We start from the raw sequence: 14,262 nt of genomic DNA on the forward strand, positions 1-14,262 counted from the left end.
GCAGTTCTCTTTAATCTGCTCATCTCTTATTCCCCGGTGCCCGACAGACTTGTGAGCCATGACACATCAAGTTATTGCAAAAAACCAAAACAATTTCAATTTAATGCTGCAGTAGAAAAAAGGTTATATGAAGTCATATAATGAGTGCTTCATTATCAACAACAACAATAAAAAAAAGAAAAGAAAAGAAAAGAAACACGGCACAGAATGCATAACAGTGCCTGTGCTGTTAACATGCCAATATTTTACACATAAGATTTTCATTCACTGGCAGCTCTCAGTTACTTTAGTAAATTAACTGCCAAAACGTAACAGAACTATCAATTGGAGGTAAGGTAACCATGGTTACCTTTCATATTGATGAATGATGAAGCTGCAGTGTGGTTTTATGGAGGAATAATTAGAACAACAAAATAAAAGATACCAATCAAAAAGGCATTCTACAATATGAAACAACAACCAATAGTGTTTATAAATAAAAGGTTACATTGTGGAATTCCTCCTTACATTATAAAGTAGCATCTTTTTATACAACAATTTAAGTGAAATGATGGAACAAGTACTGTCTTGTACAAGAAGTTTAACCCTTTGAGCACGAGGTGGAAATAAAACTTTAGGGTGATTTTTCTTCTTCTCATTTTCATATCTTTTGATTAAATAACATATTTATAAAACTATTGTGCAAAACAATTTCATTAACTTCTTCATATATTGTGCACCAGTAGATAATCATACTCATCTTAAATTAAAAAATATAAAATGATGCATAATTTAGACAGAAAGTTTTTTTTCTGTTTATGTACACATTTTTACACTGACCTGAATTCATAAAGGCCCCTGATTTGAGCAAACTAAAAACTGCTATTTTGGATTCACATACATTTCTGCACTGCAAGCTGTGTAAGAGGTGATCTATAAGACAATGCGATTTTTAGTGGATAGTCAAAATACCCTTGAATTTACCCACTCAAATACATATAAACTTGGTGATTTCCAATCGCTTAATTTCCCTCTTTATATATATATACACACACATATATATATTAGTTTACCTTTTGGGGGTGTTGTAAATAAAGAAATATTTAGGCGTACTCAGAGGGTTAAATTTTGCTGCTGATACCAGCATACTTAGGTCACATAAAAAAAGAAAAAGAAAAAAAGAAAGAAAAAAGGGGGAACAGGATAAAAAATAAGAGAGAAGTAAAGAGAGAGATGAAGAAAAGCCCAGATTTAGTTATCAAATATTGAACTAAACCATTTCATTAATGCATGCAGCTTATTGCATCTCAAGGATGCAAAAAAAAAAAAAAAAAAAAAAAAAAAAAAAAAAAAATACACACCTTTCAAATACATACAACTTCATTTTAAGTCTTTTTTTTATTTACCTTCATATTTTACCAGTGACCTCTTCACTCAGCACTGCACAGTTAGAAAATCATTTGTTATCATTTTCTCTGTTTTTCATTGTGAAATAAAAAAAGTAATGTCTGTAGGGTCAAATGAGTGTTCCCCAGAGGAAAACTCCAAATGTTGTGCCAAAACTAAACAGTAGTTTTCTGGCATCTATGTGCAGTTAGTTCTTCATTAATTACTTTCAGTTCTTTTAATATATATATATATATATATATATATATATATATATATATATATATATATATACATACATATATATATATATATTTTTTCCTTAAGAAATGTTAGTCAGAAGGCTTGAAAAAGGACAGGAAATAAGGACAGTTTTTGTCCTTGGCCATCGCTAAGGTTTCTCAAGTTCACTAACATACATAAGATGGTCCTCAGGGGATTTACCATGGGTCTTACTCAGATGGAGCTTGACAGCGTGCTTGCTGGCAAAAGTCCGGTTACACAGTTTACACTGATATGAGGTCCCATTTGCCTCCTCATCTGGGGAGGGGGAGGGGGAAAGTGAGTGAGGGCTGGGGTTGGGGATTGAATGGGCCAAAGAATGTGCTTGGGTTGAAAGCAGTTTCTCAGAAAGTCCCTTGCTATGGCGTGATATCTTGGTAACAAGATGCTCTCCAGACAACTTAGCCAGGTCCCTAAGCCGAAAGCCCAGATGTGACTCAAGATGGCTGACATAGGTAGAGGGGGAACGAATCTGTGATGCACAGTCACTGCAAAAGAAGACAGGGTGGCCAGAGTCTAGATTTTTCAAGAACTTTGTGCCACCTGTCCGCCTCAGCTGGTATTTGACATTGGCCAACCAGTGGCTGATGGTGGTCATTGAGAGGCCAGTGAATCGGGAAATATGCATGCGCTCCTGTGGACTAAGGTCTGACATAATGTACTTGCCGTCACCCGTTTGCCGCAAACTGGAGGCAAACTGTGCCTGCAAGATAAGTAGATGCTGAGGATTCCAGTTGGACTGCCGACCCTTTCGTTTCTGAGCGGGAGAGATCTCCTCTGCTTCCTCTGCAGTCGATCCATCTATATCTGAGCGCTCTGAAAGGCTCGTTGGTGTGGAGGACTTGGATGCATGGCTCTCTGTGAGGTTGCGTAGCATATCAGAGATGTCGGACAGGGCATTTTCACGCAGAGGTGAGCTGGACATGAAGGAAGCCACAGCAGATGAGGCTTTTGCCATAGTGATGGTTGATGATGGTGAAATTGAGGTGGGAGTGGAGGTAGAGGAGGACAGGGCAGCAGATCCCAGGGAGTTGTTCTTATCGCTCTTGCCTTTGGTCAGATCAATAGGCTGGTCATTGTTGATGTGGTAGAAGTAGCGATCTAGATGATCGTTGGTTTTTTTGGTCTGAGATGGAGTGGAGGCAGCTACAGCTGCCTTCTCTGCCAGGCTGTTGCTCATCTTGAAGAGCATGCTCATGGGGTCAAGGGATGGCAGGGCAGGTTTGGCAGCTTTTCCTAGGTGAACATTCATGACAGACTGAAGCGCACTTAAAGGGTTGACAAATGGCTGCTCTGGAGGATGGTCGGTTATAATAGCAGTGCTGCTGCATAGGGTAGACACAGGGGTTTTGACAACATGGTCAGTACCATTCTCCAGAAACTCTTTTGTAAGAGCATCACCATTTGAGTCTTTGTGAGTGTTTCCACTCCCATTAGTCTCAGGGGTTTTGGCTCCTCTCCTTTCCTTTGGGGACTCCCCTCTGGCAGATTCCCCTGCATCGCTACTGCAAGGGGAGGGTGTGGTCCGTCTAAGTGGGGAAGATCTAGCTCCATGATCCCTCATCTTCTCCTCTACTTTGGCCACTTTTTCTGTGACTTTTTTGACTAGCTCCTCCATAGCATGGAAGTTGTTTTTGGGCAAAGGGGATGTTTGGCAACTAGGTGGAGAAATTAGAGGTTGGCTTTTGATAGGAGACAGGATCTCTTCTCCTGAAAACATATATTTCAGAGGAGAACTTTTCCCTGAGCTGCGCAGGGACAGTTTCATAATGTTTGGAAGCTGGTAGGCAGCGTGAATACTGGGGTAGCCTCCCCAGCTGGGTGTGCCATTCTGTGCTTTGTTAATGGCAGATGTTACTGTATTCTCCAGAGACTTCAGAATGTCAAACCCCCCCTTAGGGTTTTCTTCAAGATCTTCCTCTGTCAAATATGGATATTTGGATGAGACTTCAAACTTCTCATCAGTGTCACTTTCTGTTGACTTCTTGTCTTTGATATCATTTGTCTCCTTGGTACATTCTACTTCCTTCTCCTCCTTTTTAATCTCCATGGGTGTCATGGCAGGGGAAATACTAGGGGGAGGAGGTGCAGGTGGTGGTGGGGAAAATGCGGTGGCAGCCAGCGGCACTGACTGTACCTTCTCTTCATTAGTAGGTATGGTGTTAGGAGCCGTTGTGGACATTGACTCCATTATAGGTTTGCCTTTCTTGATGGCAGAATTAGTAACCTTGATGAAGTGTCCTGTGACCATCATATGGGCTGTCAGCTCCTGTAGTGTGTCATGTGAGCTTCCACACTCCATGCACTTCAAAATCTGGGATTTCCGTGACTCAAACTGCCATGCATAACTAGCACCATTCTGGTGTCCATACCGATTGTTAGATGTGATGTACGGATTGGGGGTCTTTTGAAGAAAGTCATTGGGGTCAGACAAAGAAGGCTTGGGGGTGCCACCATTGGAATCTGGTGAGCTGGGGAGTTCTAGTTCAATGGGGGCTCTTTTACGAGCTGAAGAGATAATCTTGGCTGCCATGGGAGTTACTGGTTCCTTAAGAGGCACTTTCTGGTAGTGTTTTGTCTTTATCATGTGAACACTAAGGTCCTGCAGTGACTCAAAGGAATGGCCACAGTACATGCACTTAAGAACTTTCTGGGCATCCTCTTTTCCTTCCATCTCCAGCAGGGAACGCTTGCGAGGCTTCGACCAGCGCCTGGCACCTTCACTGTCTGTCTCATGGTTATCATCTCGGTAATGACCCGTCTCATTCATGTGCACGGTAAGCTCAACCAGAGTGTCATAGGCGGCACTGCAGTCTTTGCAGCGGAACTTGCTTGCACCAGTGAAGATAGAACCATAGAGTTTGGTGCTCTGCCGATAAAGCTGCACAGTACTAAAGAGGTTTGGCTCAGATGCTGGGTGCAGCAGTCTACTCTGGTTCTGTGAAACATTCTGCAAGGTCTTAGCTACTGCTGTCTGGTGCCAATCGTAACCACCACTACCACAGCTACTGCTGCTGCTACTACTGCTGCTGCTACTACTGTGACTACGTGGGGGCTTTTCTGCTGATTGCTGAGACATATTCAAATTCAGCGATGACCAGTAGGAGTTGGTCAGGAAGCTAGTATAGATAGCTTTCATCTGCTCCAGGCTGTCTGGGCCTAATGTTGTTGCCTCCTCACTGATTGGCGTGGCTGTTGTCGTCATCATCACAGATGAAGTTGATGAAAGAGATGTGAGGGGCTCCTTGGCTGAACTGTCTTCTTCGTTCTTCACTGAGGCACTCTCAAAGTCTGACATGCGGTCACTGGACTCACTCAGGTGTGACTCGCTGTCCATTTCATGGCTGGAGAAATCCGCCGGTGGAGAGTCATGGAAGCCTTGCCTGTCTTTAAGGAGTAAGTCCTTGTCCTGGCACACATACTTCATGGCGGGTTCCTCCTCCACAGCTGAATCCTCTCCTTCAACATCTTCATCTAGTAAGGCAGCCTCCTTTAGCTCCTCTGGCACATATGCTGCAGGTAAAAAAAGAGATAAAAAAAAAAAAAAACATGTTATCACATTGTCGAAAATTTGACACATTGCATTCCTACAATGCCTTGTATGGTGTATAGACAGCTGATAGAAATGTCAGGCATCAGTGTGTTTTCTCCAGCAGTGAAAAACAAAACAATCAGTCAGACTTTTTTTATATTATAAAGTGTTGCAGCAATAATTCCTCCTCTTCCCAACAACATCACAACATCACAACAAATAAAGAAGTTATGGTTCTCTCCTCCTTTGTTCTGAAAAGAGAGTGCGGCAGGGAGTGGGGGGTAAAAGAACAGAAAAAAATTACTCTTCAAACCGAAGTTGCCACCTTATTCTTCTCAAGGGGCAACAGCTTGAAATTAAAACTAAATTTGAAATTAATGAAGCACATTCTGGAGATGGCATTCGTTTCTGAAGTAATAAATTGCTTGTATCAACCTCAGAGACAGCAGTTCCTGTCTGTCAATTAATATGTCTTATGCTTCTTCAGCAGCCCCTAATGCATTCCCAAACAGACACACTCGCCATTTAAATTAAGAAAGCATTCTCACTCATTACCCAGCAAAGGCTTGCCTGCTTGTAAATAAAAATGATTGCATGTACATTTCCGACATAAAAATCCCTGCAACAGACACATTTGTGTCAATTACAAAAGATTAGAAAGTTGAAAGTTATTATTTACAGTTTAGCCTGGTGAATGCAAACGCTCATGAAAAACATAGTCATGTTTGTGCAAGCCTGAAGAAATAAGCAACCAAAATATATTATTTTTAACTTCCAGTAGAAGTTATGCAAAAGAAGAAAGGCAGAAAGAGAGAAAGAGAAATAGACACAGAAAGAAATGTAATGCATTGAAATAATTCTGTGCATTCCTGACTGTCAGTTAATCATGCTTTTGACCAGGTATGTAAACAATGGAGAGAGAGGACACTCCATTGGACACACTGGTTTTCTGTGAACACATTCTATCATGTCTAAATACCACAAACATCAAACTACTCATGCAACAACTTCAACACACAGCATATACATTTAATTCTAAATACAATGTATACAAGGAACATTCCAGGATTTCCTCAACAAAGACTACATAGAATTGTAATTTTATGAATTTGTATCAGCCCCTTAAAAACAATCTTTTTAAGTTAGAAATGTCATTTAAGCTTAACAAAACAGTACTGGTGTGATGCAACAAGGTTGGCTGTGAAACAACAACAAAGTAAAAAGAATGCCATCAACATGAGGACAGTTATTTTGTAGCCCTTGGCAGAATGATCCCAAGGGACTGGCAAAGGCACAGACCCCTTTTTAGTTTGCAGTTGTAATGTGCATACCTCATGGCTTCAGGCATGCTGTGCTTTTTCAATAAACTCAATAGAATTCCCTTTTTATGGAGTCAAATTATTACTTATAATTAAATTACGATCAACTAATTATTAATTTTGTTAGTATTATTATCAATATTATTAATTAACAGTTTGCATATAAATCGATAAATAAAAAAAGAGTGTGATAGAATTTAAACTGTTTAAACTGTAAATATCTAATAGTTAGCTATTTGATTTTCTGAATTGTGTATGTGTGTGAGAATGTTTGTTTCAAACTGAAATTAAGAGGACAAAATTAAGCACCTACCGATGTCTCAAAACAAAGCAAAAAAAAAAAAAAAAAAAAAAGACCATTCAAGCGTGATTTTTTACAGCATTATTATTAGGATCCATCTTCTCACACACATCACAGTCAGTCTGTGAAATCGAATCGCCCCCTACACAAATCACAACCAACTGTGATCGTGCAGCACACACAAATTCACATGCACACCCTCACACACAGCCATCTGTTCTGAATCAGCCAAAACGACAGCTGTTTAAGAGAACAATGCCTTCGTTCAGGAAGCAGGGAGAAGCCGATCTTTACATCAAGGCCAAATAGCAATGTAAAAACCTGGTTCCTTCAAATTCATACACTTTAAACCTATTCACAATGATTACAACACACACACAAACACACACACACACACACAAAAGGTGGAGGTTTTAACATGATTTTTTTTTTGTTCCTGGTAAACCACTACATGTAAAATGTAAAGTCAACCTTGAACATAATTACACAAAATGATTAGCTGGTAATTAAAGTTAAAAAGAAGGGTGAGGGTGCCAATGGGCAAAAAAAAAAAAAAAAAAAAAAGAGCGAGTGAGCAAGATAGTGAGAGAGAGAGAGAGAGAGAGAGAGAGAGAGAGAGAGAGAGAGAGAATAAATATAAAATAAATTTGCCAATACATTGTAACAACTGTCATGCCAATAAAGCACATAATGAATTGAATTGAGAGAGAAAGCATTTGCTCATCACTTCAAGTACAAACAAGCCTGTCTCACTGTAACCTTGACCTGAACTTGACTGTATGTAGAGCACAGAGTAAGTATTACCAGTGAGTAGGCGTACGCCCTTCAGCAAATCTGAGGGAGATGTGTGTACATGTTTCTGTGTACATGTCTGTTTTGTTCAAAATTCATTTTCCGACACCAAACACATGATTAGCACTGCTTGACAACACAACAATCGGTCTTAAGCCCCAAGGTAATCTGAGAGGGGTGGAGAAAGACGAGAAGAAAGCATAGGCAGGGGCTAACGAGACAGAGACCCAACAATCTGCGACACACACTTACACGTACCAAGTGTTGGTGCATGTCCTGGCTGTATTCCAGGATCTCAAGCCCCCAATTCACCTAGAGTCTGTGTGTTCTGGCTGGGAACAATATTGAGATTTCATTCCTGGACCTTCTGAAGCCAGTGCACCAGTCCAGGCCTACCCACCACACCACACAGGTGCTGTTTTAATTAGAAAACAGGATGCTTGGATCCAAGACTGGTAGGGTGGGGGTAAAATGAGAATGACCTCCCAATGATTTGGCATCAGATTGGAAGAAGAGCTTGATCTAATTTACACTCGGACATCCAGGGAGACAACCAGCAGAGAATGCTGTTTTCTAAGCAGTGGAGAGCGTAACCTTGCAGACTTAGGCTGGACTATTAGAGCACATACTGTCTTCAAACATATCAGAGTAGGTAAAAATTTTAATACAGATCACAGTGATGAATCTAATCACCCCTCTGCATTGCGAGTAAATCACTCGCATATATGAGACTAAATTTGACTCTGGGCGACTAAATGATTTCTATCGTTAGCCATTGGAAGTCGCACGACTCGCCGTCACTTTGCTGATAGCGCTGTTTCTCACACATGCAAAGAGAGCGAGAATCTCACCATGCTACATGTAAACATATTTTCTTTGTTGTATTTTCCTGTCAAAATAATGGAGCTCATTTAGAATTATTCAGCTTTTTAGAACAAGAAGAAGATATGCCGGTTTCTCCGGTAGTGGGCGGAGCTAATATGCAAATGGAAATTTCATTGGCTTGTGCTCATCTATTACCATCCCTGTTTTGATTTCAGCAAATCAGTTTGACCGAACGCAGACAACGTGATTAATATTCATGAACCCAGCAGCTCATCGATCCGTAGTGCATTGTATATTGTTAGTATGGTACTAGAATTAGAAGTATTGTCTTTCAATAATAATTAATATTATCTATTACTATTTGTTTTTACAGAAACCCTGAATGACCAACAATATCTTAAGCATCCCCACCAGTCTTAAGTTCAGTTAAAATTACAAATATGCATTCATACATGGTTACCAAGTTTTAGTTCTAATCACTAAAGTTCTATCATTAAATAGTGCTTAATTATCATAATACCAATAACCAATATAATGCTTGACTGACTGATTAAGAAGCTAAGATTTAAGAAGCTGTGCCATTTTACAAAGATAAGCTGATTGGAATCATGTGTGTGTGTGTGTATGTGTGTGTGTGTGTGTGTGTGTGTGTGTGTGTGTGTGTGTGTGTGTGTGTAAGTGTAAAATAGTATATCAGTCTGGCAATTAAACTAAAAAATATACTAGCAAATGGCGATTATATTGCCAAGGTGTGCGTAGAGGGTTGCTAATCCTCAAGCAAACACGATTGAATGTTAACTAAGTTGTGCAAATATGACTAAACCATTTGTTATTATATTATTTGAATGATTGCAAGAACTAAGGTGCACTTTTTAAATAAAATAAAGTGGCTACTGTCAACCAGAAGTCAAATTCATTGAATATGTAATAAAATGTGTATATTTTTAAAGTGATAAATTAAATGTAAAAAAAAAAAAAAAAAACATTTTGAAGTTATATAAAATGATATATAACAAAGTCACAAAAAAATAAAATAATAATCTGGTATAAGGTATAAATCTGGTAACTGTCTGGTATAAGGTATATAATGTTGAAAATGATCATAATATTGTGTGTGTGCGTGTGCTTGTATGTATTGAAAGTTTAGAGTAGGAAATATTATTACATTATTACAACTGTTAAAAACAGTTGTGCTGCTTAATTGTTTTGTTGATATTGTGATATTTTTTTAAAGGATTCGACATTTAAAAATACATATACATATAAGAAAAGAACAGAACAGAACAAATTTCTCAGCCTTCAGCTGTCATGTATTTTTGGTGTGTGTTTCTTCGTATACATGGACAAAGTAGAACTATATACAGTACATGTGAACCAAGTTAACACCCCTCAAGCTGCTGCCATTTGTTCTTGTTTGCAATCTGCCTCACTTATACAGACAGCAGTTGAAGTCGGTAGCCCTGTCCAATACTTCTGGGTGTGCAGATGAGCTGAAGAGAGTGAAAGAGTAAGTAGTTGGTAATTAAAGCTGCTATATATAGCCCCTAAAGCCCACATTTATAATGGGAGGTATCTCTCTCTAATATGCCACTATCTGCAATGTGATATCATTAGGAGGAAAATGGTTTGTAGCCTTAAGCAGACAAGCTGTCTGTGTGCGGCTAGAGAATATGAGATAGCACCAATCCACTTCTCTTCTCCCCTTTCCTCTCATTCTATGCCCTCACTCCTTTCCTCACGTCCCCTCCATCTCTCCTCGGCTATCATGACTTGCTTTAATGAAGTTAATTGAATTTGAGATCGATAATGCTTAATTATTGCAATTTGACATGCACAGACAAATTGGTGGGGAGGCCAGACGTGAATGTACAAATGTGTAAGTTAAAGGAAATGTGTCCGTGTGTGTGTGTGTCCAGCACCGGGGTGGGCAAGAGGGCACAACTGGACAGCGGAGGCAGAGAGAGAAGGATGGACGAAGCAGACAGGCGTGCCATCGATTCCAAAGAGACGCCCCATCGACCAGGCCAACTGACTGATGGAGGCCCTGCTCCAAGGCTAGCTGGAGAGAAAGAGAGAGCTCACTGAGACCACTTTCTCCAGCCTGGCCTGCCCTGCCTACAAACGGGACATTGAGATGGATTGGATGGATGAAGGAGCATAACGCAGAAACCAAACAAAGATAAGAGGGTTCTACCTATGGAATGATTTATGTTTTGTTTATAGAATGCATGGCGGTTACCAAGTGATGGTTACCATGGCTATAACTTTAACAAGTTTTGTTTCCCTGCATTGTCTCTGCAGCCAGAAGAAGACAAGAGGTATTTTAATTTATGAACACATTAAAGGAATATTCTGGGTTATTTATAACTTAAATGTTTATGGACAGCATCTGTGGCATCTGTGACTTTAATAGCAATGTTGATAGCTGGATATTTTTAATGTTTATTTGTGATGCTGCACACTTGTCTGCTAGATTTATACTTGCAGTGCACTATAAGTGTTTTGTGTTCGTCAAAATTATTGTCTGCAGTAACTAACAGCATGCTACACAAGCATTTAAATTATAAATAATATTTCTAAAATATTCCTAAATTTAGGGTGTGACTTGATTTAATCTATCAGTAGTATTAGTAGTAGTAGCAGCCCTTTATTGAACTGTATTGAATTGTGAAAAGCTTGTACACTGTAATGTAGCTAGAATGAATGGAAGTTTGATACATTTGAATGATGGCAGCAAAAGAGACAGTCATTTCAAAAAAAAAAAAAAAAAAAAAAAAAGAGCTACGTTTTCAATAATATGTATCATGAATAAATCCCAATAAAACCAAGAACATTAAATTAATTCTGGTCCATCCGATTGATTTCAGGTTCACTTAAAGAAAGAATCAGCGACTATGCTATCAAAAACCCTGAAAAAGTATTTTCAAGTAAACAAAAAAAAAAAAAAAAAAAAGAATCACAGGTATTTAGAATCTTTAAAAATACTCTTATCTTTTATTATAAAAATGTGAAAATATGAGGTGGTGCAAGAGTGTGAGAGAGAGCGAGAGAAAGAACAAGCTGGTGTGGATTAAAGCAAAGAAACAGGGCTGGAGGTGCATCGGCGCTGGCAGAACTGAGAGAGAGAGAGCTGGTAAACACAGACGCTAGCACAGCTAATCGCCCGCTCATGCCACTCAGCAGGAGAGCCCCTGACAGTGTGTGTATGTGTGTCTATGTTTACACACCCCCACCCCGCATGTGCACAGCAACCGGTAACCACGCTGGAGAACAGAACTTCCCCCTGCTGCCATAGCACCTCCACTGGAGTTAACACTCCTACACGACATCAAGATTCGACAGCCTCGAACACACACGTGAGCGCTCAGTCATACAAATGATCCTGTGTGCAACACAATAACGTGCAAACAAAAAGTTGATTTATATTCAAAAGCAGGCTCGGTGCTGATGCAGGCATTTAGAAACCCCTTGCTAAGGAAAAGAAGAGGGGGTCTTCAGCCTCTGATGAGAGCATTTTAGCACTGCTTATTACAGTAACTGCTCAGCTGAAATATTGTTTATTCATCGACTTCAATGATGTATCACTCTATGACCAAATACAGTTCTGTTGACAAAATCGTTCTGGAGCCGCATCCTCATGAGACACCCCCAATAAAAACCTTACATGTGCTTTTTGGATCTAGTCCTTCATATATTTGAACTAAGAGTTTAAAACAGCACAGCATGGATGTTCTCAGGAGTAAAAACATGTTTCATCTCTTTCAAAATGCTATTAATCACTAATGAACACCAACGTCTGCCCTGAATGTCCCCAACGATTCTGGGCAACACTTCTTCCGAAGGTTTGACCACATTTGCTCCCAAGAAAGATCACATAATCAGGCCATCTGTCCTACCATACAACCATCTCCACGTCCTCTACTTAAATAGCCACAAGACAAATAATATTCTGAAAAAAAAATAACAATAATAATAATAAAAAATAAAATACAAAATCCAGAATTATAAACACACCAGGCCAATTAATACATTGATCAATATATACACTTTTAATAAATTTTACATAAAAAAAAAAAAAAAAAAAAAAAAAACATATCACTGGGCAGGATTTCTAAGTACAATGTGCTGCAACAAATTCAGTGAGTACCATGCTCTGTTAAAAAGAGACATTATGAAATAAATACTTAGATAAGATTTTAACACTAATCATCCCTCAGCTATTCTATACAGGACTATCTGTAGAAATAAAAGTGTGTGGATTGAAGGTACCATCATTCCAGCTTTTTACCGTGTATTTAGTGATATTTTTAGAGCATCTCATCTCACCAAGGCTGCATTTAATATTCAAAACTCAAAAATGTTCAGCAGCCATTACAAAAGAAAAACCAAATAATATAACCAAGCCAAGCTTGTGTAACTAAATTTGACTTCATCACTAATATGATCTGTATTTCAGGATGTCACATTGGAAACAATGAGCGAATGTTCTCAAGGACAGACAGAAATCTGTGACTACAGCAGGTGTTTCCTGAACTGAACAGACACCAAATAAACTTACAGCTCACCTGTGCAGATATAATCAGATGGCAATGAGGAAAAAAATCTATATTTGTCCATGTCCTGTCATATGTGTGTACAAAAATAATATTTTTTTTTACTGATTAAAATTTTATATTATGCTTTTTTTATATATAATATTGATTGATTGATTGATTGATCGATTGGTCAAATATATTTTAAAAATTAGGGCCCTATGAAATTTGTTTTATTTTTTTCTAAATTCTGTTTATTTATTTATTTATTTTATTTCTTCTCCAAAAACTGTTTTTAGTTTATTTTTAATTTTTTTTATAGTTTAATTAAAATGTATTAATCAAAAGTCTACTTAATTAAACTCATGAAACTTATACATTTTCACATCAGTTTATTAAAAGTTTAACAAAAATTACGTTTAGGGCCCATGAAATTTATGATTTTTTTTTTTTCTCGCCATATTTTTTGTTGTTACCAAATTCTGTGTTTTAGAATGCATAAAACAACTTAATTTTTTTTTTTTTTTTTTTTTTTTTTTTTTCAGAAATTATGTGTAATGTATTTAATTTTTTCTGGTTATCAAATGAAGGCATAAAACAATAATTTCATTTATCTTTTAATTAGTGAAAATTAAGCATTTTTTTATTTTTTTTTGGCAAACAAAGGGGATTTACTATTGAAATTAAAACATTGAAGAAATGTTGCGTGATTATTCCTTAAAAAATAATGTTTGTTTAATTTTAGTAGTAGTAGTAGTAGGCTATGTACATTCTACTGAAAAATAGTAATAGGCACAATGTCTTTAAATCAAACCAGACTTTTATTTTTTGATGGGTTGCCATGAATACCTTTACAGTTCTGTGCATGTGATATGAAGCTAGTTTTTCTCAAATCAAATGGTCAAAATTTTCAGAGCAGTTCTGGAGATGTTGTTCATGTGTTTATGTCCTCATTTAGTGAGACTGCAGACGCGAGCGTCACACACGCTTCAGTATGTGTGTAGTAAATGTAACCACACATCTGCACCATTCATCAGGGATGGACACCTTATAACTGATTAGGTTATATTTTTGTGTACACATGGTTCAAATATGTTTTTTTGTTTACACATGATTCAAATCTACAAATACTACAGTTGAACTATGGTCACTTTGGTAAAACCATGGTTCATTTTCAGTGGCAGTGGCAGGCTGTTGCATGCATACAAAACAACTTTTTTTATGCTGACAGAGTATGAATTCTAGTAACATTACATAATAGAACAGGATCAATATTATCTTTTAACGTTCAATTTAAATTAATTTTATTGCTAT

General features: G+C 38.1%; 1 protein-coding gene across 2 annotated transcripts in view; it reads right to left on the reverse strand.

Moving 5' to 3' along the window:
- Nucleotides 1–448: 448 nt before the first annotated feature.
- LOC109070347 (teashirt homolog 3-like) overlaps nt 449–14,262 on the reverse strand; it is a 38,059-nt gene continuing 24,245 nt past the window's right edge. For both annotated transcript variants that reach the window (XM_042760619.1, XM_042760620.1), the window contains one exon: nt 449–5,160. In XM_042760619.1, coding sequence (XP_042616553.1) covers nt 1,757–5,160 — 3,404 coding nt within the window. In that variant the 3' untranslated portion in view covers nt 449–1,756. The remainder of the gene's footprint in view (nt 5,161–14,262) is intronic.

This window comes from Cyprinus carpio, chromosome A7 (genome assembly GCF_018340385.1).
Source record: "Cyprinus carpio isolate SPL01 chromosome A7, ASM1834038v1, whole genome shotgun sequence".
Classification (NCBI taxonomy): Eukaryota; Metazoa; Chordata; class Actinopteri; order Cypriniformes; family Cyprinidae; genus Cyprinus; species Cyprinus carpio.